The sequence below is a fragment of the Carassius auratus genome, chromosome 44, assembly GCF_003368295.1.
Source record: "Carassius auratus strain Wakin chromosome 44, ASM336829v1, whole genome shotgun sequence".
In the NCBI taxonomy this organism is placed as follows: domain Eukaryota; kingdom Metazoa; phylum Chordata; class Actinopteri; order Cypriniformes; family Cyprinidae; genus Carassius; species Carassius auratus.
In genome coordinates this window covers 215,392-239,527 of record NC_039286.1, presented here as the reverse complement: position 1 = coordinate 239,527, position 24,136 = coordinate 215,392, and the positions used below count along the sequence as shown (strand labels likewise).

The following is a 24,136-nucleotide window of genomic DNA, read 5'->3' as shown; positions in this document are numbered from 1 at the left end:
CTCATACACACACATCAAAAACATTTGGATTTGCTCAGCGCAGGATGGTCCAAAATAGCTCTGCCAATGGATTTAAAACACACACACACAAACGGTGGCACTCAGCCATTGAATCATGCTCTGTCATGGATTACCTGCCAGGGTTGTGTCCCATTCAGAATTCAGTTGAATCAAATTGGAGTTGATGTGGCATACAGTGTCAGAGCTGTATTCCGGATTTAAGGAAGTACAAATGTAATGAACATCTAAGTATTTAACTGCTAAGTGTACATTATTATTCTAACCAATATTTGAAATGGCACCCGTGAAGTTTTGTATTTTATTTATGTTTTATTATTATTAATAATATTATTTACTCTACAAATGTGATTTAAAAAATGTATTCAGTTATGTAAATTGGCAATATTTAACTTAGTTTTGAGAAATATGTCTAATTAGCAGAGAAAAGTCTCTGTGAATAAATATGGAGAGTTAGACGAAATTTAAAATGTTATTGTTTTGCAACACAATTTTTCGACTAATAAATGTTCTCTGTTGTGTGACTGTGTTGAATTTATTTGAATTGCAGGTTTGAATTTCATGATATTGTCATTTCAGTTCAGATTCTAATTGAGCATTCCGTGGGCAGTGGCCAATTCAATCATGAAGGGTGCCAACTCTTAAATACTGAATGTTGCCTAGCCTTGATTCATATTTGGTACAGTAGTTTTTAAATAGAGTTAGTTTTGGATCTTACTCACTCTATGTTCCTTCCTCCCAGAGATCCATTCGTGATCAGCTCGAAGATTCTCACAGTGACTGTGCGTCCTTTACCCAAGCCCACCGAGCCCTTGGTATCAGTAGAACTTGCCCCTTTGCTCAATGTAAGTACTTTATACTTTTATTTATATTTTAACAGGCTTTAATATTAAATGCCCCCCAAAAATATGCCTATTACATCAGTATATTTTTGATATACCTTTCCTTAACTAAGTCACTTGGGTGACTAGTTGAATCAGTTTTATTTCCTTAAACAATACCGTTCTGAAGTTTTTGGGTTGGTAAACTTTTTTTTTTAACTCTCCCCTGCTCAGCAAGGCTGCATTTATTTGATCAAAATGCAGTAAAAACTGTAATATTTTAAAATATTCGTACAATAAAAAAATAATAATAATAATAATAAAATAAATAAATATATATTCTAAAATAATTTAATAATAATAATTTTAAGCAGCCATTACTCCAGTCATCAGTGTCATATTATAAGATGCTAATTTGTTGTTGTAAAAAAAATTCATAATTAATTGAATTTATTTATATTACAATCTTAAGGTCTTTACTTTTGGTTTATTTTATGCATCTTTAAAAAAAAAGTTTTTTTTTATTTTTATTTTTTATCACTAGCACACCCTGAGCACATGCGAGTAATTTGTCCTATCGGCAAGGTATATCAGCATAATGTTTCTCATTGGGCCAATGGTGATGTTTACATTTTAAGCCATTAACAGCAGATCCTGATAATATTGTGCAAATTTATTTTGATCGGCAGTGTATATATGCAGAATAGAGGAATCTTTTTATATATTTTCAGAATTTTTTATATCATATTTTCAGCAAATACATATTATATTATAAAGTAATAATAATATATATTATTATATTGCCCCTTTTGGTTCTAAATGTACCACCAAACCGATAACCAATGAACATTCACTCATGGTGACAAATTGCCTGAGAAATAGTGAGCACAGACTTTCTAGCACAGTGAGTCTATTTGAACACCATAATCAGACACAAAATACAGTTCTGTTAGAATGGCCCTCTATTAATAATCCTCTGTTATGAATAGAACACCTTTAATCCCTAAATACACAGGACATAAAGTACTGCACATAAAGTCTCTCAATATTTTATGTGGGAAAAATGTAATAAAAATATACCCGCAAGGACTTATGCAAAATGTGTGAAACTTGCAGATTGGATTGTACATCAGTTCAGAAATCAGCTGTGTGGAGAACACTGCCATTGTAATTTTCCCCTAGTCGTCATGGCAACCTTTACCTGCTATCTCCACCGCAGAGGCGTGAGTTTCGGAAATGCAGGAGTGGATGTGATTCATCAATGTTTTCTATGTCCCACGTCGTACTTAGGTCGTTCCCCTCTCAGCTGTGATCCTGGGTGAGTCCCATCTGTATATGAAAGACTTTGGCAGGGGTCGGTGTCCAGATTGTCCAGTGGAGCCCTGGCCGCAGATGTCTGGGACATGGAAGGGGGCATCTGAGGCTCTGTGTTAGGACCTGTCCTCTGTGTGGACAGCTGCTCTAAGACATCCTGCCTGAGCCATCCTGACCCATAGGCTGCTGGGAATGGAGGCAGTGCTCTCCAGCTGCGTCATTGGCTAGCGATCCTCCTTATTCATCAGTCTTAATACGGGCGTACTGGCATCTAAATTGGTTATTGATCACTGATGTTCAAAGCATCCGGCTGCCAGTTAGTTGAGTGACAAATTGAAATGATGTATTTAATTGCATGTTTTGTTGGTTTTGTTTACCACCTGCAATGACAAAACGGGCTCCGGTCATTTGTTCTCATTATTAATGAGAGCACCAAAGCCATCTATCTGTGCTGCTGATAAGTACATTCGAGCCAATCAAATGGCATGAGTCCATACTGGAAACTTAAAACTGGCCTTAGCAAAGATCTGCGTGGGTGTTTCTGGGCTGATCAGACTGTTATTCTGTCCAGAAAACAACTCTAAGGCTGTTGTGGAGTGGACTGTGTCAACCATCTGTCATTCAAACACTAACTTCACGTCAACTGTCAGAATGTGACTCTATCATTTGATCCATTCCAGTATGTGCCATTGTTTAAGAACTTGGGGGCAATGACATGTTTAAAAAGTCCTTTATAGTGTCTGTATCACGCTGAATCAATTTTTATTGGAGGTATACACTTCACTGAGACCATATAAAAATGTATAATCTCCCCCCGATTCTGGCAGCCCTTGTGGGAGTCTGTTGGACTCCAGAAGGTCAGAGGTGATTATTGTTCAGGTCATAACATCCCATGTGGGATTCCTCCTCCTAAAAAGGCATAATAGGCATAACTTGAGCCGAGACAGATTAGTCAATTAGACCAGTTGATTCGCTGATGAATCAATAATGAGTTGTTCATCCAGCCATGCACCACTGAATCCTGATTAGAGCCTCACACTGGTCATACAGTGAGGGCATCATCCCAGACTCACAAATCATGAATATATATATATATATATATATATATATATATATATATAGAGAGAGAGAGAGAGAGAGAGAGAGAGAGAGAGAGAGAGAGAGAGAGAGAGAGAGAGAGAGAGAGGGTCATTCCACCAGGAGAGAACAGTTAATGAAAGTCTGTGACTTTTTGCCTCTTTGAGATGGCACAATAATGCATCATTCACTTGCAGAATGCAAGCTTCTAGAGGGCACATAACTCTGAAGTAATGAATTTAGCTAAAGGGGTGCAGAGCCGGTGGTGGTTTTGTAGGCAAGCATTAATGTCTTGAATTTCATGCGAGCAGTTACTGGTAGCCAGTGCAAAATGAAGAATAGAGGTGTGACGTGCATCCTTTTCAGCTCATTAAAGATTATTCTTGTAGCTGAATTTTGTATTTATTGTAGAGGTTTCATATAAGTGGCTGGAAGACCTGCCAATAGAGCATTGCAATAGTCAAGGCTGGATAGAACATGAGCATGGACAAGGAGTTGTTTTGCATTTTCTAAAATAAAGGGCTGATCTTCCCAATATTGTATGACGCGAATCTGCAGGACCAGGCAGTTTTAGCAATATGGTCTGAGAAACTTCAAGGTTTATGGTTGATGAGCCTAACTGGATGGTGAAATTTTGACAAAGTGATGGGTTTTTTAAAACCACAAGCAGTTCTTTCTTAGTCAGGTTGAGTTGAAGGTGATGGTCATCCACAACAAATGTCTGTTAGACATGCTGAGATGCGAGCAGTTAATGATGAATCATTAGGATGGAATGAGAGGTAGAGTTGAGTGTCATCAGCATAGCAGTGATATGAAAAGCCATGTTTCTGAATGACAGTACCCAGTGATGCCATTTAGACAGATAAGAGAAGTAGTCCAAGAACTGAACCCTGCGGCACCCCAGTAGTTGTTGTGACTTGGACACCTCACCTCTCCAAGATACCTTGCAGGACTTATCTGAGAGGTAGGACTAAAACCACTTGCGTGCGGCTCCTTAGGTGCCATTTTCCAATAGGGCTGACAGGAGAATCTGGTGGTTCACTGTATCCAAAGCAGCGGACAGATCTAGCAAGATAATTATACAGGAGTTGGAAGCCGCTCTTGCCAGTGTTATGGCTTCAGCAACTGACATCAAGGAAGTCTAGGTCGAATGTCCTTTTCTGAAGTCAGACGGGTTGCTGTCCAGGAGATTGTTCTGTGTGAAAAAGGCAGAGGCTTGGTTGAACACAAACTCGTTCAATAGTTTTTGCATTTTGCAATGAAAGGTAGAAAGGAAACCAGTCTGTAGTTCTCTAACAGGGGTTTCTTAAGAAGTGGTGTTATACCAGCCTGTTTATTGTTGATCAAAATCAGATCCATCAATCAATAAAATTGATGAAAGGATCAAAATAAGAGGACAAATGTAGAAATAATTGTTTTCTTTCTGAAATATTTGAAGGAATATTAGCTGTAGGTATACCACTGTTATATCAACATATTTGAAAAATATGTTTGTGGGAAACAGTGATCAAAATTAGAGAACAGTAACAACTGTCGCACAAAAGGAGATTACAACACACATTTTGGAGAGTTACAGATTTCTTAAAACCTTGACCTTATCGTCACTCTTTTGTGTGTTACAATCTAAATATACGAAATATAGACAACCTTCTCGTAAAGAAAAAAGGACATCAAAAATCATTAGTGCACAATAATTTTATAAAATATTAACTTTTAGTGAAAAAAAGGGGAACAGATAAAAGTGAATAAGTGTTAGATTAAATCTGGTCAAATGTTGCACATTGCTCTTTGTATGTTTGTAAAATACATTCATGAAAAAGATATATATTTGTATATAAGTATTCAGGGCCTACTATAAAATTAAACGACATTTCTTTTAAATGTATAGCACAGCAATGAGGCAGCAACATATGATCGATAAAATGAACAAGAACACTTTCACCTAAAATTTAGTGTTGTTGTGTTTGTGTGTATATTTGTTTGGTCTACAAAACAATTAGATTGAATAGAAAAATAATAGGGAATGTTAGTGTTAGAGTGTCATTTTTAGATGTCAATAGAACAGAAAAAACATATAGTTAATGCTTGTGTAAAAAGGTCCTTATTTTCAATAAATAAAAGTGGAAAGAAAGAACAGGGAATGCTAGTGTTAAAAGCAGTTACCACCTGCTACAGTTAGAGGGTCAAATGAAGATTAAAGAGATGTGTTTTCAGCTGTTTCTTGAAAACGATTAAGGACTCTTAGATTGCTTTGGACAGGTCAATCCACCAGGAGGGAACAGTTCATATAAAAGTCCATGAAAGCTTTCTCATAAGTAGAATGAAAAGAGGATGCATGGTCACTCTAGCATAGTGCATAGTAAACCTGTGCGATAGTTTATTGAGCCTTTTCTTTTAACAGTTTTAAATCTTGGTTACAAAACCTATACTGAATATTGGATCGACGCACCCCTACATTGTATTTGTATTAATAATTATAATTATTGAAACTATATACTTGTTTCAATTGATTTGTTTAATTGTTTAAAATGTAGCATTCAGCACATATGTAAAGTGCCACCCATAATTTGGACAAATTATTGACACTTAAAATACATTAATAGATTTATATTATAAAACAAATCATTAAACCAGGTGGCGGAAATATGGTAGACACTTTTCTGAAGCGAAACATTTCACAAACGGTTACCTCTCAGACTGTGAAAACATATGTTTCAAGTAAATGCCTGAAACTGTTTGTTTGCGGATGCAACCTGGTTTGAATAAATCAATCAATTAAATAAATCAATACAATTCAAATATGTTCTCTATCACTTCATCTCCCTTCATACACACACATACATTATTAATTGTTATTTATTTCTGCTTTTCTGTTATGCAACACTAATTAGTTTATCTTGTTTTGTACTCATTCCTAACTTTTTCTGTGTTTCTTTTTCTTGCTCCTCACAGGGCACAACAGATCCTCAGTGTGTTGTCTGGGACTACGGAAACCCGTAAGTCACACATCTGCAGCCCCCCACATGCGCAATGTCTGTTACACAACTCTCACAACCATATTTTAGATCTCATATTGTATTTATTCAACCCAATTGAGAGCATTTTGACGTCAGTGTTTGTATTTGCCGACTCATTAATAACCAGAAGTCCCTTTAAAGTCGTTGACACTACCTTTATTGACTGTATGAGCTGGAATTTGCATTCTTCTCGCCTCATGCGTTAAAGTGAGTTTTCAAAACACAATGCCTTCAGTCTCATGATCTGATTGTCTTGTGAATCGACCACATCCAAAAACCTGTTAGCCGTCATAGCAGGAGCTTTATTACTGTATCGTCTTCAAAAATAAAAACAATGTTGCTTTTCCTGAGAGATCTTTGGGTAATGAAATTAAATGATGTGTCCTGTTTCACTCTGTAGTGCCCTATGACGTGAATGAGTTTCAAGAACGCAATTTACTGCTAGCTGTACTATCAGGTTCTTAAAACCACTCCCCCTACTGGCGTAACTCGTAAAAAAGCATCTCTCAGCTTAGATGTACAAAGAAATGTCAAACACAATTCTTATTTTGACTGCATCATGAGCTCTTGATGACATAATTCTGTCTGTTGATATGCTTTGGTTGCGTCTTTGTGTCTGTTTATTTAGGAGCTTTGAGAGTGCCGCATGTATTCTAGTTCAGGCTCTGTTTGTATTTGCGTCGGAAAACATCTGCGCTCGGAGTCTGTTTATATCAGGGAGGAGCGATACAAAAGAGTTTTTGAAGCATCACAAATAATGTGAGAGAGAAAAGGACAAAGAGAGACGCAAGGCAGAGAGACACGCATCTTACACTGAAGATACATTCACACTGACAGCGAGTTACAGTCATTTATTGACAGTGAGTGAAAGAGACTGCGGGCAAAGTTTGACCTTCGGCAACTTTGGTCACCAACTAGACGCTAAAACGTTGCGGTTTTAATCAATAAAGCTGTCTACGCTGCAGACTTTGTTGATATTGATGGCAGCTGCGTCTGCTGTGCCGAAAGAACGTACCTGTGCGTGAAGCACCTGTGGAAACGCTGGAATCTCGTGTGTCTTGCGCGCTCGACTGCGCCAGTACTTCCTTTTGTGTAACTCCCCACTGGCACAGCACACCTCACGCATCATTAATACGCACCGGGAGGTGGTCGGCACGGCAACAGGCAGACCTGACTAGACGGGAGAATGGCGGGCGGTAATTACTGAACCAGAAAAATCCTTCTATCTGCAGGCCGTAAAGTCAATTAACGCAAAACCTGATTACCTCTCCCACCAAATTACATTCCAAATCATTCCGAGATGAATGCGCTAGTGTGATTAAAAAGCGGCAAAATATAGAGATTTTTATCGTTATTATAAACCCAAACATGGCAAAATCACTCCTAAAGCCCATCCAGTGGATTGAAGCAACATTCGTTTCCCTTTATTCATTATCAGACGCTAGAAGGGGGAGATTTATACTGTACTGTATAGGAGATAATTACAGGCTTTGGACTTAATAGGTGTATTTTTTTTTTTTTTTTTTTTTTTTTTTTTATGTACATCTGTTTGTGTTGACACTGCTTCTTTTTTCATCCCCAAACAATTATCTGTTCATTTAAACAATTCCCAGCATCAGACTTTTCAAGATTACGATCATCTTTCACTCGCCTCCTCTTTTATTTTTGTCTCCTGTAATACAATAGAATGATTTCTAATTGCTTCCAGCTCACTGTAGTTATTGCACTTTGCCTGTGCATAATCAAGTAAAAATATGCAATCTTGTTTTTTTCTAATAATTCTAATAAAGATTGCATATTCTAAATATGCAATCTTTTTTGTTTCAGTGAATTCATTTATTCAAAGCCACCATCACTCTCTGACGCAGGTTCAATTTTCACGGTTAGCTGAAGTGTTTCAGCAGAGAATTGTTCTTAATATTTCCATGTCTTTGCTTGCACTTTGCCCCTCATATCCTGTTGAGACTGATTAAACGGGTTTTATGTTTGAGGTCCCAGAGAATAGAGACATGTGTGAAAATTATATATAAAAAAAAACATTTATTTATTTTATTTTTTCAAGTTTTTGACATAATGAAATCCATTTAGACAAACATTAGCCATTTATTTTAACTTGAAGTAGACATTTTTCAAAATATTAAATGTTGATAAATTATACGCTTTTTTTTTTTTTGGACAGTCATTTAAAATATATGCTGTTCTTTTGAGCTTTCTGTCCTTCACAGAACAGAACACACACACACACATATATATCACTTTTTCTACAAAAAAAAAAAATATCAGTACAACTGCTTTCCACATTGATAATAATACATTTAACAAGCACTAAATAAAGTGGATCATATGACACAGATCACTGGAGTAATAGCTGCTGAAAATTCAGCTTTGGCATCAGAGGAATAATTAAAATTTTCAAATCTATTTAAATAAAAACACAGCTAATATTTTAAGAATATTTCAGAATACACAAAGAGAAAAAAGCCAAAGTCTGACTGCACTTTGCACTATGCATAGCTTGTATTCGTAAATTCTCTTTTATGTACAGAAGTACCTTACCAGAGTTTCCTTGTTAATGTTTTATTTTCTTTCTTCCAAAGCTCACAACTGCCTGGGCTTTACTCTTGCACAATCACATTTAATCACATGTAATCCCTCTAACCAAATCTAAATCACCATAGGGCCATTTTAATCACAGCTGACAAAAAAAAAAAAAAAAAAAAAAAAAAAAAAAAAAAACACCTTGGCACTAAGCACGCAATTGGTTTTGATTATGATAACACAATGGCTGTAATATATTAATTTGTGCACAGTGGCTGAGTAATGCTTTCACAGAGGTGTGGTCGTGCAGCTGTGGCTTTTGTGAACGGATGCAAGGGGCTTCCAATCAGAATCAGTCTGCGCTGTATTTGTTACCACTTAATTTGTTTTGAGTGAATCTGTGAGGAATTTGCTTGCATGTGGAGGATCAGACTGTATGCTGTTAGGACATGTGCTGCTGATGTTTGTGAATACAGAGTGTGGATTGTGCAGGGGCTTATGGGTATTGATGTTGTTCATAAATGGCCTTTGCTTTGCCTAGAGGGGCAAACATGGTTTTCATTAGCTCTGTCTGGTTGAAGGACACCGGTAAGCAGTTACAGGAAAGTTGCTACAGATTATATGGGTTTTTCAAGAGTGTATATTTAGGGATAACATTTAAAAAAAAAAAAAAAATTAATGTTGAAATCTCCTATGTTCATCAAGGCTGAATTTATTTGATCAAAATACAGAGACAACAGTAAAATTTTAAAAATATGATTTAAAATAGCTATTTTAACTTAACACAGCTGAACAACAGTCACTGGTTATCAGCAGGATTCCGATTTAATTTATCACATGAGGTTATTGTAATAGCTTTGAGCATGTGTAAGGCTAGATGAGACATTCCTCTGACCACAGATTGGAAATTAAAAGGCACTCGGAGGCAAAAATGCTATCAAATTGGACAAAAATGCCCCTGCACAAATAAGCTAAATCTATTACAGGTGATGCACATAAAGTCAAAATGAAATGAAAAGAGTATAGATTGCGGCATTAAATTTAGATCTGCATCATGCATTTAAATGTTGCATCATATATATATATATATATATATATATATATATATATATATATATATATATATATATATATATATATATATATATATATATATATATATATATATACATTTTAAAGTGTTGCACTTTTTGACCAATCACAGATGTTTCTGTTGAGTGTATCGATGCAATGGCCAATCAGAAGTGTTCAGATGAGTCTTCGCTAAAACGCCAGAGTTTATTTCAGTGTGCACACTCACTGACTGAATTCTGCTCTCTGGCAAATTCACTCATCATAAACAACAAAGTGAAGATGTACAATAAGTGTGATGGAAGCGATTCACCAATTATACAGAGTATAGACAGCTTCAGTGTTTATATCGAGGAGTTTTTTCTTAAACTCGCGCAATACTGAAGTCAGTGATTATATTCTTTGATAATGTAGCCTATGTTCTTCGCTCGCTTTCTGTACTAATTTCATTGAATTGTTACAACAGGCCTAATTTATTAATTTGGGATTATGTTATATACATATTTGTTCATAGAAAAAATAGTTTATGACATGACACCCATTATCTAGTGCTTACCTTAAAAGATGGGTATTCTGTACGTTAAAAGATTACACTAACATTAGGACAGGCTAGGATAGGTTTTCACAAGCAAAGATATATATGTATGTATGTGTGTGTGTGTGTGTGTGTGTGTGTGTCACATGTATGGATCTGTTTTGGTTCTGTTTCTGCCTCCACATTTCCACATTAAATCCCCTTTTCTGTTAGTTTCCATGTATCTTGATTATTTTGCTTGTTAGTCATTTTTGGTTATCTCCCATCATCAGCTGCCCTACTTAAATTAAATTCTTCCTTCTTTTGGTAGTTTGTCGTTTATTGTTTGTTTCATGTGGAATATGATATTAAAGACTTCCGTTGTGGATTATCCTCTATCTTCTATCTATCTATCAAACATTCACCATTGCAGTCCAATTATCCCAATTCTAAAGGACATGAAGTAAAAAATATTGCAAAGAAATAAATCAACTTTTTCCCCCCTTAAAATTATGCAAATTTTCTAATATGGAACTTACTTTGAGGGTGTAAATTAAAAGAATAATGTACAGTCATCATCACAGACAGGTCGTGTGTCTTCCTGAAGGGGTTCATTGTGTGATAATGAGCGACTGAATGTTCTTTATCCCACATTTTACTTAATACACTCCATTCCAAGCATGTAAATGAATGTCACTGAAATATGAATGACTTTATTGAGTGAAAATAAAGGTACTGCAGAGAGCAATGAGAAACATGCAACTAAAACAGTTTAGGAATTTAGTTGTCATGGACAAAGGTCAAATGTATAGTTTACAGGTCACAGTGCATAATATTTGATAGCAGGAGGTTATTATTAAACAATCAGAATTCACAGATTCCAGAGAGATGTGTAATAAAATAAGCGTACATGTTAACAATATCACAACAAGTTTTTCCTCTCTCAATTGCCTTTCACTTTCCGTATTCTCTCTATCTCTTAATTACCCGTATTACTCTTTCTCTCCTCTCTGTACATTGCTGGTTTGCTTCCTGACCTTCGTTTGAAGTCGAACTGATCTCTGCATGCTCTCTTTCATCTTAATGCCACCTTTCCTCCCAGCTGCCTTACCTCCCCATGATCTCCCTCCTTTGGCTCTCCTTTCTTCCATTTCTTCCCTGTGGCCTTGAAGTTCTTCTTCACTCTGAAGAGATTTTGCCTTTATTCGCCCTGTTCCCCATCCTGCTTCATCTGTTGAATCAGTCTGGTCCACTTTCTTTTTTCTATCGCTGTTCCATTATTTTGTTCTCTCTCTCTCTCTCTCTCTCTCTCTCTCTCTCTCTCTCTCTCTCTCTCTCTCTCTCTCTCTCTCTCTCTCTCTTTCTTCCAGTCCCTCTTTATATCTTTCTCTCTCTTTATCAGCTGTGCTGCGTGTTAATTGCCAGCAGGTTATATTGCCCTTTTCAGTGCTGTAGGAATCCTTTGGCTGCTCCAAATGAAAAGGACAGAGCTTATAGTTTTCCACATAAGATGAGGAGCGTGTGTCCCTAAACACACACACGCACATTTGAAAGATTTGTCTTGTGCTTACTCAGGGTGAATTTATTTTATTAAAAACCATTATATTCTGATACATTATAACTGTTTTAAATAAATACAAATTAGCATAAAATATATATAATGCGTTTTTACATGTAAATTATTTATGTGATGTGAAGCTGAATTTTAAGCATCATTACTTCAGTCTTCAGTGTCACATGATCCTTCAGAAATCATTTTAATATGTTGATTTGCTACTCAAGAAAAATGTCAATGTTGAAAAGAGCTGTGATAATCATGATACATTTTTGTGCAATAATTTAAATAGCTGTGTTACCATCTGCAATTTATATTAACTTAAGCAGCATTAGAAGAACATTTGTGATCCACTAAATACAAGGATTATGGTTCGATATTTCTCAAGAAGTTAGCCGTTCACAAGATCCTTTTTATTTCTCAAGCAGAGACAGAACTTTACTGATCTTTACCAACTGATTCACATTTGCTAAGTAAGTGTCATCACTCTAACTTGAGTGTGACTAAAGACATTTTGAGCGTTAAAAATGTCTCCTGTTACAATCGCTCCCCATTCTCCTCTCCTATACAGTGAGCTGTGAAACAGTCTTTGTGTAAAGCAGTGAAGAGGGAAGTTCTAATCTGCTGGAAATGAGAGCAGGAGACAGAGGGAGATCGATGGAGATCACAGTTCAGCACATTGGCCTGTGAAGACACATCTCTGATGGCTGGCTTTCATTCTTTAACACCAGCAGCTGGCAAGGCCATTGTTTCATAGAACTCAACATCTTTTTTTTTTTTTTTTGTGGGTGGGAATTACTAAGTTTCTCTCATTTTGCTTATGAAAAACTTGGAAGAGACAGTTATACAGTTTTCCTCTCCTTTTTCCTCCAATTTGCGCTTGAATTGGTCTTGTTACTGAGGCTGCGTTCATGGACTAAATGAGCAAACGCAGAAGGAAATTACAGATTCAAGACAGATGTCTAACAGACAATTGTCTTGTGGCTTCCACAGATTAAAAAAAAAAAAAAAAGAAGAAGAAAAGAAATCTTGCTCGTATGGTTTCTTATCACCCGTTTATCTTTTTTTTTTTTTTTTTTTGCTTTTTTTATAAATACTTTTAATAATAGTTTGGTACATGTATACTGGGATTGTAGTGATGTGGCTTGGTAAACCTTGAAATGCCAAAACAAAGGCTAATAATGGCTGAATTAAAACAAAAGAATAAATATAAAGGAACAATGAGGATTATGTGTCATACCTGGCCGATGTTTGAAAGGCTTATTTTGTTAGAACAATAGAATCATGAATGGGGCAGTTTGCTGAGCCAAACATGAGGGGGCTGCACACAGGAGAGTTTATAGGAGTCAAAAAATCAATTCTATTAGCCTGTTATGAACCTTCTCTAAAGAAACGCATGCAATGTACAGTTTTAAGAGATTATGTTCTGAAATTTCAAATGAAGCATTAGCAGACTTGTGGCTTTAGCTTCATTGTGTTTCTAAAATCATATTCTACATAAAAAAAAAAAAAAATTGTTCACTCCAGTTATTCTCATTCTTTGCCCTTCTTTAGTCATTTTGTAAAAGTGTGGAACTCTGAATCCCTGAGGTTGATGTGGAAAAAGACCAAAAAATTTATAATGTTCTAAGGGCACTAGATTTTATCTTAAAGCTTATGAGTGCAGTTTTGCTAGATACATTTAAAGGGGGGGTGAAATGCTATTTCAGGGGGAAGTCGTGGCCTAATGGTTAGAGGGTTGGACTCCCAGTCGAAGGGTTGTGGGTTCTAGTCTCGGGCCGGACGGAATTGTGGGTGGGGGGAATGCATGTACAGTTCTCTCTCCACCTTCAATACCACGACTTAGGTGCCCTTGAGCAAGGCATCGAACCCCCAACTGCTCCCGGGCGACGCAGCATAAATGGCTGCCCACTGCTCCGGGTGTGTGCTCACAGTGTGTGTTTGTGTTCACTGCTCTGTGTGTGTGCATTTCGGATGGGTTAAATGCAGAGCACAAATTCTGAGTATGGGTCACCATACTTTCACTTTCACTTTCATGCATACTGAGTTTTTTTACACTGTTAAAGAGTTGGATTCCCATGCTAAACATGAACAAAGTTTCAGAAATGAAACTTTGAAAATGTATGTTTGAAGTTTCACAGTTTCAATACATTCCACATAGAGACGTCGTTGCTGATGCTACTCTTGTTAAATTTCAGCCTCTGGATCTGATTCTGGATCATAAATATACGCTGAATCTGACTGTTAGCCATGGTTTGTTTTGGATGATGGTTTTTTCCTCACGGTTATGTCACAGTTTCTAGCGCTATCAACGCAAAAGCCTACTCGCACTCGTGATTCTTTAGCTTCCGGTTTGTCACAAGTTTCGGAAAGTTTTTTTGAGTATGGCTCTGTGTGACGTTAGATGGAGCGGGATTTCCTTATATGGGTCCTGAGGGCACTTCTCCCGGAAGAGCGCGCGCTCCTGTATAGCAGAGCACTGAGAGCACAGACTCATCAGAGCGAGAGCGTCGCGAAATGTCAGGGCAAGACAACCCTACACAGATTACAAAAAAAAAAAAAAAAAAAACAGCATTAAGGGACCAGTGGATGTAGTTTATTTTTACAGAGCTTCAACGGAGCTGTGCAAGTGTTTGTGTTTGTTCGATGCTTGTTTTACAAACAAGGCCCAGTTTGACGCCGGATTTGCATATAGTTTATTTCTTAAGGATAATGTAGTCCCAACGAAAAAGTGTCACGATCGTGTGCTGGAACCGCATGCAGTGAGTAAAACTGCTTCAAATATCTCTGTGTTGTTAACTTAGCTATCGGCGCGTAAGCACATCAAGTAAACAACATGCAATGTTGTCATCAAACTGCACTTTCCACATGTGCAGCTTAAAAAAAAAAAAAAAAGACGACATAAAGTGGAACTTAGTCATTTTCCAAAACCGCTAAGCAAATATATACAGTTTCAATACATTCCACATAGAGACGTCGTTGCTGATGCTACTCTTGTTAAATTTCAGCCTCTGGATCTGATTCTGGATCATAAATATACGCTGAATCTGACTGTTAGCCATGGTTTGTTTTGGATGATGGTTTTTTCCTCACAGTTATGTCACAGTTTCTAGCGCTATCAACGCAAAAGCCTACTCGCACTCGTGATTCTTTAGCTCCGCCCACACGTCACGCCTACAGGCGCTCATGTTTTTCCGGGAAAAATCAGTACAGACTATCTTTCTCTTATAAATATAATAAAACTAAAGACTTTTTGGAGTTATGAAGGATGCAGTACTACTCTATAGGTACTCAAGATTAACAGGATATTGAGTGAAAACGAGCATTTCACCCCCCCCCCCCCCCCCCTTTAAAAAATCTATATATATATTGGTGGTTTCCTTGACCGTTTTTTATTGATTAGACAAACAGATAGTCCCTCCCCCAAAGTCACACTATTGGTTGAACCAGTGGCAGCAGTAACGATCATCACAGGAACCAATAATATTTAAAATACATACAAATGGAAGACATTATTTCACAATATAACTGTTTTGCTGTCTTTTTGTTTAAATAATTGCAGCCTTGGTCATCATAATGGACTCAAAAACTTAACTAACTCAAACTTTTTACCAGTAGTGTATCACACTTCATTTTATTCTGAATGAGGCTGATTATAGATTGCTCATATGGAACTTCCCCTTTGCCCTTCCTTTTCCTCATTTGCAAGCAAAAGAGGCAAGACATATCACCATCATTCAGGGTTATTTCAGTTAATTTGCTGTGTAGGTGTTGCATTAAACTGATCTTAATTCTCACAGTCAACATCCCCAGTCTTGAATCAGAACATCCAGTCACAGACACATTTCCCTGCAGTACTGCATGTAGCTGTCTGTGGAGCTGAAATAGGTCAAATCAATGAGACGGTTTCACAAACAGGAATTTAGGGTCTTTAAGCTGTAATTTTGTTTTTTTTAGTTGAATCTGAATTAATATAATTAAATGTAGAATATTCAAATGCACTGTAACGTTCCTCATAGCTTTAGTAAAGTCATCATACATTAAACCCAGATGACTTAAAATTACACATGGTACATTTGGAAATTTCTGGAAATTCTGACAATTCATACAGTGGATAAAAAAAAGGATGTAGAAATAATATTCACTCTGAAATTGCTACCAAATTTAATAAAAAGATGGCAAGTAACACACCATATTAAACTGAAATGTTGAAGTAGAAATAATGAAATAGTATTTTTGTGTAGAACATACTGCAGAATTATTTGTTTCATTTACACTTAAAAAGCAATCTTTGTTTTTTTTTTTTTTTTTTTTTTTTTTTTTCTACAGTGCACATTTTCCACTAATGTCTTTGTAAATTGCCTGTAAAGCCATTCACGAACTGCTGTACCATTACACAAGTCTGTTATTACAGTATCATTTATTTCATATTTATCCATCCCTGAATGTCCCATAAAAGAAGTGTATTGTGGTTGGTTGTATTGTTTGTCAATTAGACAACCGCTTCCACGACTAAAGTGGGCTGCAGTTGGCCACAATAACCTGCAAAGTGGACTAGATTTTATGCTGATAGTCTGGTAGACTAGTAATTGAATTGAAAGATCATTCTCTATCAGATTAGCTGATTCTACAGAACTTTTTACATCCATTCAACATTAGATGTTGGCTCATGCTATATTTGGATGGTTTCCAATAGGGAAAAAGCCTATACAAAAGAAAAAATATATATATATAATAAAGAAGTTGTCACAGCCCACAGATGAAGAGACAGAGAAGTAATTATTTGTTCATCTAAGGATTCTTCGCAAGACATTGGTACATTAGCACAGCTTGAGTCTTGGTATGGATGAAAATAATTATTTTTGCAGGGTTCATCACCACAAACATCCCCCTTCACTCCCCACCGAGAGTATTTGAGTGCATGCCCCGCATTGACTCATTGCATCTGTATGAATCTGCGAGGATGTGTCAGTTCTTGTAAGTAGTCGATTTAAAGAATTTCACTGGGAGTTGGCATGACATCCTCACACCAACCAAATGGCCCACTGCATGTGTTGATTTTAAAATGTTTTTGTCTGATCGGGCAACTGCAGGACACTATGCTGGCAAAGACTTTGTGTTTACAATTCAATGTTTTAAAAGTCCATATGTCTTTTCTATCTGTCTACCTATGTTTTAAAGAGAAATGTATTGCAGTGAAGTATAGAGTTACAGAATTTACATAAATAAGTTGTAAATAAGTCCATCATAATGCCCCACATACACAGAGATTTGCATTGAACCATGCTTCAAAAACACCATGGTATCATCTGTCAGTACATGCTTTGTTTACTAAAGCTTGTGTGCTGAAAACAATGTGGGTCATGATGAGATACTTGTGAAGTTCTTAGATTAATTTGGTCAACACCAGGACACATCTAATCTATCAAACACAATTTGCATTAATAGTAAAGTCACCAAAACTATCAAGTAACATAAGGTGACGTGCAATCATGTTATATTTTGGACATGGGTGCCCATTATGGGATGCTTGCTATTATGTTTGCTGGTGCTGACACTTGGCTTCAGGAATTCCCAAAAGATTCACCAAAGACTTATTATTGGTGGTTGGCCATCTTTTTTATAACAACAACAACAACAACAAGAATTCTCTCTTTTATTTTACTTCTTTTATAAAAAAATTAAAATAAAAATAAAAAAATAATAATAATAATAATAATAATAATAATAATAATAATAATAATAATAATAATAATAATAATAATTATTATTATTATTATTATTATTATTATTATTATTATTATTATTTTGCCAATTGTTGAACAGCCAAACCCCCTTCCATAATCACAAACTTTTATAAGTCCATTTCTTTTGCTGGAGTGACAGAGTGTTAACATGTGCACAGCTACGGCAGCCCCCAGTTTACTCCAGGCTTTAGAAACCCTGTATGGTTACATGCACATTCATTACGAACTAAGCATTCCGTTTTTCCGGATTGTGGAGTCTGAGGCTGGCAATTCGACCTTGCCTCTAGCGGTGCTCTCTTTTTGACCTAGAATCCCATGTTGCTCTTTGGAGCCGGGCTCGTGCCAGAGGGAGTAAAGTGACAGGGTAAATAAAATAACAGGATGTTGATCCCAACAACCTTTTTCTGAGTAGGTATGGAATAAATGTTTTAATCTGGCTCCTACTCCGCACCACTGCCATCCATCACCCTTAGGCCACCATTCTCCACTGCTGAGTGAAAGCATGCAGCTACTAGCCACACACGGAGAGGGCTCTTTTTAAATTCAATCTGACAGAATTTAGTGGACCCTGTGTTAAGTTTGACATAATGTTTCTTTTTTAACAAAACATGCAGTGTATTTCAATCTAAAAGCACATTTTTATAGAATAATATGTATTCTGTATTACTCCCCCATTCAGCCCCCACCCCCACAAAATGATTAACAATTGTTGATTTATTTAGATTTCATATATATACTAATTATTATATATATAATTTGTTCTATGTTATTAATTCATATTTAAACATATTCAAATCTTCCCTAAAGGTATATGCACAATAAATGGATAAATAAATACAAAAATACATACATAAGATACCTCCTACTTCTAAAATGAAATCAGCGCACCCTGTGAGATTCATAGCTTTGCAAGCTGCAGCCACTCCACATTATTATCCTTGGAAATATATGTGAAACCCATAAAAATAAATAGCATTAATAAATAAATGGAATGAACCATGCCAGTGACTTTACATACAGATGAAAATGACCGTTTAAAAAACTATAATCAAAAATAAAACATGCATTAATAGCTTTAAAATTAAACAAACACCCTCTGGGGGGATGCAGAAACTAAAACTATGTTATACTGTTCATTATTTTAATTTAATGTAAAACGTATGAAATAAAATCATGAATTGACATTTACACAAATATACAATAGAAGCAAAGGCTTTGAAACCTACAGTAAATATAAATTAAAGGCATCATGATGGAGGAAGAAATATTAATAATAATAATAATAATAATAATAATAATAATAATAATAATAATAATAATAATAATAATAATAATAATAATAATAATAATAAATACCACTATGATAAAGCCATGATGTTTATTCATTAATTTCAATGGGTTGATCATTAACGCTTGATGTCAGATTTGTGGAAATGCTTAAGCATATAATATATATATAAAAATATATATATAAAAATAGTTGCATAGTGTGTAGTATTAAATAGTTCCTCACTAGTATTTTTAATATGTGTGTATATAGGTTTGCAAGCATACCATGCATAAAGATCTATTTAAACTGTGTATCATGCACAGAAATCAGATATTTGTCTTTTTAATCGCATGGCAGAGAACACATTACAACTGTATCACAGATATGTTTCAGGTCACCATAAAGCCACTGACTGTATATGTTTACTGCAGGATGAAGGCATTTGTGGGATCTTTTTGGCATGCGATCTGGTTTACAGTCTGGTTTACAGACTCCTGAACTCTCTATGCACCCTCTCATTATCTGATGATGTCTCTAACAAGGCCATGACTCAGACTTTCTCCCACACAATGGACTGTACAGTAGATCAGCTGCTAGAGCAGCTTCTGTTTTTATGACACCACAGGAGAAAATAATCACAGCAACGTAATAGTGATTCCTGGAGCCATTTGGCTTACAGGGATTTTTATCTTAGCAAAGCAAAATATCAGGGCACATACAGTCCTTCCCTGTTAACCCCAGGTTACACCAATCCCCCCGTCTGAGACAGTAAGCCATAAGCATCTTATGGTTAAAATGAGCTGAACTGGGATAATGTGGAATCTATCTTGCAGCTAGAGCTGCTTCATGCCCCATTATCTGTCTTTCTATGCTAGACCTACATCTCTACATCGGGCCTCTCTCTCTCTCTCTCTCTTTATATTTGTTCCTTCCAACGTAATCTTCTGCTTGCTTCCTGTTCATGTCATTACACACGCGTTGGGTGAGCTTTCCATGCTGTTTTCAATGAGTATGTTTGAGTTTGTCTTTGAGTCACTAAAGATTCAGTGTTCTATATTTAGATTTAAAACACCTGATGCGGAAATAACCCTGTACCTCCTCTGGTGGTTTAGTGTGTAAGTGTCCGAAGTCAAGTGTGTTTGTTGGGGGAGTGGCTCCCAGGGCAGGGGACGGGGTTAGTGTGTCACTAGAAACACCAGCAGGTTGAGTCTGAGCAAGCGTCTGTCTGCTTACATAGAGCATCTGCGTGGAGTTAGACTAAACCACTGCGGTGAGTACATACATATTATTATTATTATTATTATTATTATTATTATTATTATTATTATTATTATTATTATTATTATTTTATGAAAACTAGTCTAGAGAGATGATCATGACCACTTTTGAATATCAAAGTTTTTGTTTTATTGGATGGCGGAAAAGATCATCCATCATTTTGGTTGTTCATATACTCCCTGTCATTATTATAGTAATACATTAGTATGTTAAATATAAAGAACATCTTTGGAAGATCATTTAAATTTAATTGTCAAGATCTCAAACTCTTGGAAACTATGGCATATAAAAGGACAAAAACATCAAGAAAGTAAGATCTGTTGAGGTTTCTAGGGCTTGGTTTAGATGACTGATCTGAAGGTCTTGCTCTGGTTTAGTCAGCTACTTCTTCATCCATTGGATGTTGATGTTGGTCAGGTCATAAAGCAACAATGTTCTTGACACTCCACTGTGGTCATCACTTCAGATAATTGTGTCTTGGATGTTGATTCACGAAGCTGTAACACCAGTTGTGCAGGGCCGCTAGTCACACAAATTGCTAACCTGCCTGGAATCTTTCCCATCAGTGCACCAGGAAGAAGGCTAATCTCTTTAAAGAAGCTTTACAATTATCGTCAAGAAAGCAAAGGTGAAAGGTCAGTTACAAGCACTTTCCATGCATGAGTTTGTTTCTATGAGTTTATGCTTCTGATGACAAGGAATCTATCTTTCATACTTGTGGGAACACTTTTTTTTACGTCAATGCTACAGTTTCTGCAATAGATCAGTTCTGAGGCATCATGTCCAGGTGAAAGATTAGAAACAAGTTAGAATTTGTTTGACATGCAGTAGAAGTATAGAGTTGTTAAATCAATGTGGATAGCATAGTCCAGAAACTTTGATGTTGGAAGTATTTCATGACTTTGTTAGTATCAGGAGAAAATTCTTAAAAGCCGAAGGCTTCAACCAAAGTCTCCAAAAAGAAAAATATATTGAGATCTTGTTCATGTTGTTTTATTTCTTTCTTTTTTTTTCCTTTTTCTTTTGGACTGCTACTGTACAAGTTAGAAATTGCTCCTGGTGCTGAGGGCATTTTAACGTTTTTTGAAGGCATTTCTTCCCCACTCCCACCCCCAATTTGTGTTTGCATTATCATAGGGTGTTTAATTAACACCTTGTGACTTGTAAAACCAAGATTTACCCTCCTCCGCACCATTCATGGTAATTTCCATTTAAGGTTACGGCAAAAAAAAAAAAAAAAAAAAAAAACATTGTTTTTGTCATTATGCCATACAAAAGACCTACAAATATAGATTATTATTGGTCGACTGATACTAAGTTTCAAGAGATCTTTTTGGTGTACGTTCCAGACTGACTGTCAGTGTGTTTATTAGTAGAACAGATTTTTAATGACCCTTTCTGCAGATCACTTGGGTAGTTGGTGGCGACAGGTGACTTGTGAGTGAATGAATGTGGTTTTGAACGAATCGTTGAACAAATCAATCTTATAACTCAGAGTCTGTTTACCAAATAGTGCAGGGAACCGTCTTTATGAGTGAGTCATTGAATCATTCACTTTTATTAAAAAAATGCTGATTCATTCAGAAAGGAAACAACACTTGGTGCTGTTGTGTATTTGTTTGGAACTGTTTTCATTTGCAGAGCAAAAACAGACAAAGAAACTGACAATTATTATACGTATGTAATATATGGTATTTCATTTACACTATGAGTTTTACATAATACACAGCATTATTCGTCTAAAGGGGATGGTGGTTTTACAATTTTTTTTTTTTTTTTTTTTAACAAGGGGGATGCCATCCACCCGCATCCCTCCTCAATTCAAACCCTGCCTAAATGTAACAGTTTGGTTATGAATTGCGTTGCATGTATGAAGTTCCAGTAAATTCTTCTTTTGCATAGTGAAAAGGACATCAGATTCAGTGTATCCCTCTTGTCATGTAATATCCTTTCTTTTATTCTTCCAGAGCTGATTTTCAGTCTTTTTTTCTCTCTCTCGCTTCCTCTCTTTCAGATCACCTTTTCATTTTTATTCCTCAGTGTTTTTCCTGTTTGTAGCATTTTATGTGTGTGTGTATATATATATATATATATATATTAGGGGTGTAACGATACGCGTATTCGTATTGAACCGTTCGGTACGACGCTTTCGGTTCGGTACGCGGTACGCATTATGTATACCGAACGGTTCGTTGGAGTAATTAATTATATTTGAAAAAAAAAAAAAAAGAGAGAGAGAGAAATATAATGATATGCGTTCAACAAGGTAGCCCAATAACCCAAACAACGTAACAGGCAACGCCCCTGACACTCCCGAAGAAGAAAAAAACACCATCTTATATGTTTATGTTAGGCTACTCAGCAGGCGCTCGCTCACTCAGTACGCGCTGAAGGCTCGTTGCAAAATAGCCAATGCGTTTAACAGACTAGAAATGAGAAGATCCTCCAATAACCAACAGGTCTGGTGTTTGGGTGCACTTTGGATTCCCTTTAAGCTATAATGGTGATGGCAAGAGAGTGGTGGATAAAAAAACAACGGTATGTCGCATCTGCAACATGACAGGGTACACCAGCGGGAATAAAAAAAAAAAAAAAAAAAAACACCAGCGGGAATATCTGGGATATATGCGTCAGTACTATCTGGGAAAAGACGAAAAAAAGGAGAAACATGCACGCAGCAAACTATCCCTGCAGCATTTAGAAACTATAGCTTACAGGGAATCCAACCCAAACACCAGACCTGTTGGTTATTTTAGGATCTTATATTTCTGGTCTGTTAAAGTACACATGAAATCAAAATGACTATATTTACTTTGTTCGCCTAAATTGATCGTTTTGTGCTGAACAATTCATCCATGCGAGTCAATCCACACAAAAAAAATTTTTGGCTTCATAATCTTTAATCAAAATCTGAAAATGCCCCTCCCCTCTGCATTGGAGGACCTTCACTGATGACGTAGGCTTGAGGAATTGGGCGTCTGCTTAATCCGTAACCACGCCCCTCCAACTGACAGCAGACAGGCTGCCTGTGTGTTTGCGAGCATTGACAGCGCGTGAAGGGAAAGATGGCGAGGAGGTGCATTTTTGGTTGTGGAACTCACGGAACACTTTTCCCTTAAAATTCCCTCGTTACGGTCCAGATGGATCGATTTTATAACATTTCGAGGAAGGAGGGATAACAGAGTGTTCACGGATGTGCTCGAAACACTTCACGCGCGAATACTCCAAAATTAGGAAAGAACACGTAATGGGGTTCTTGAAATATCTGTCATTAACAGATAATGCTGTCCCGTCAGTGTACACCGTTGGTACCTCACAAAGTTTGACGACGGTGAGTTGAAATGAACCATGTCTCATGCAAGTGAACACACCTACCTATCTAGATCCAATCAGGTGCTAGTTGGAAAATAAGCCACGCCCACTATTTTCCTCATTTATTATTCCGTTTCTCTCGGAAATACGTCACAACACTGGAGAAAAGCCGTTTGCAACTTCCGTTTCACGGGGACTTTAAAGGCATTCGACATTTTGCAACGAGCCTTCAGCGCGTGCTGAGTGAGCGAGCGCCTTAGGGGCCGTTCACATATCGTGCCTAAAAACGCATGGAAAACGCTAAGCGCGTCTTTCTCCTCCTTTCCAAAGCGCTTGGGCAGAAGCGCTCATGAGGCGTCTGTCTTGGCTAAGCAACAATGACGTGCTCTCTCCATGAGACGCGGAAATTTCAGCGAAGGATAAATGGATTTGCAGCTCTAAAAATCGCTTGCAGTAGCTCTGCTACTAAATTTATTTCAAAATTGCAATCCATATACAACTATGATCAGCTGATCCTTCATCTTGGCTGAGCTCTCAACGTTGTTACGGGAAAGGATGAAGCTGATTGGTTAGTTCTTGTCACATGACCCGCGGTGCGCTTGCG

At 36.7% G+C, this 24,136-nt stretch overlaps 1 protein-coding gene across 6 annotated transcripts in view; it reads left to right on the top strand.

The window, feature by feature from the left end:
* The window catches only part of LOC113062035 (adhesion G protein-coupled receptor B2), a 273,272-nt gene that overhangs the window by 187,810 nt on the left and 61,326 nt on the right, over window positions 1–24,136 (top strand). For all 6 annotated transcript variants that reach the window (XM_026231541.1, XM_026231540.1, XM_026231542.1 and 3 more), the window contains exons 14-15: window positions 761–863; window positions 6,183–6,226. In XM_026231541.1, the coding sequence (XP_026087326.1) occupies window positions 761–863; window positions 6,183–6,226 (147 nt within the window). The remainder of the gene's footprint in view (window positions 1–760; window positions 864–6,182; window positions 6,227–24,136) is intronic.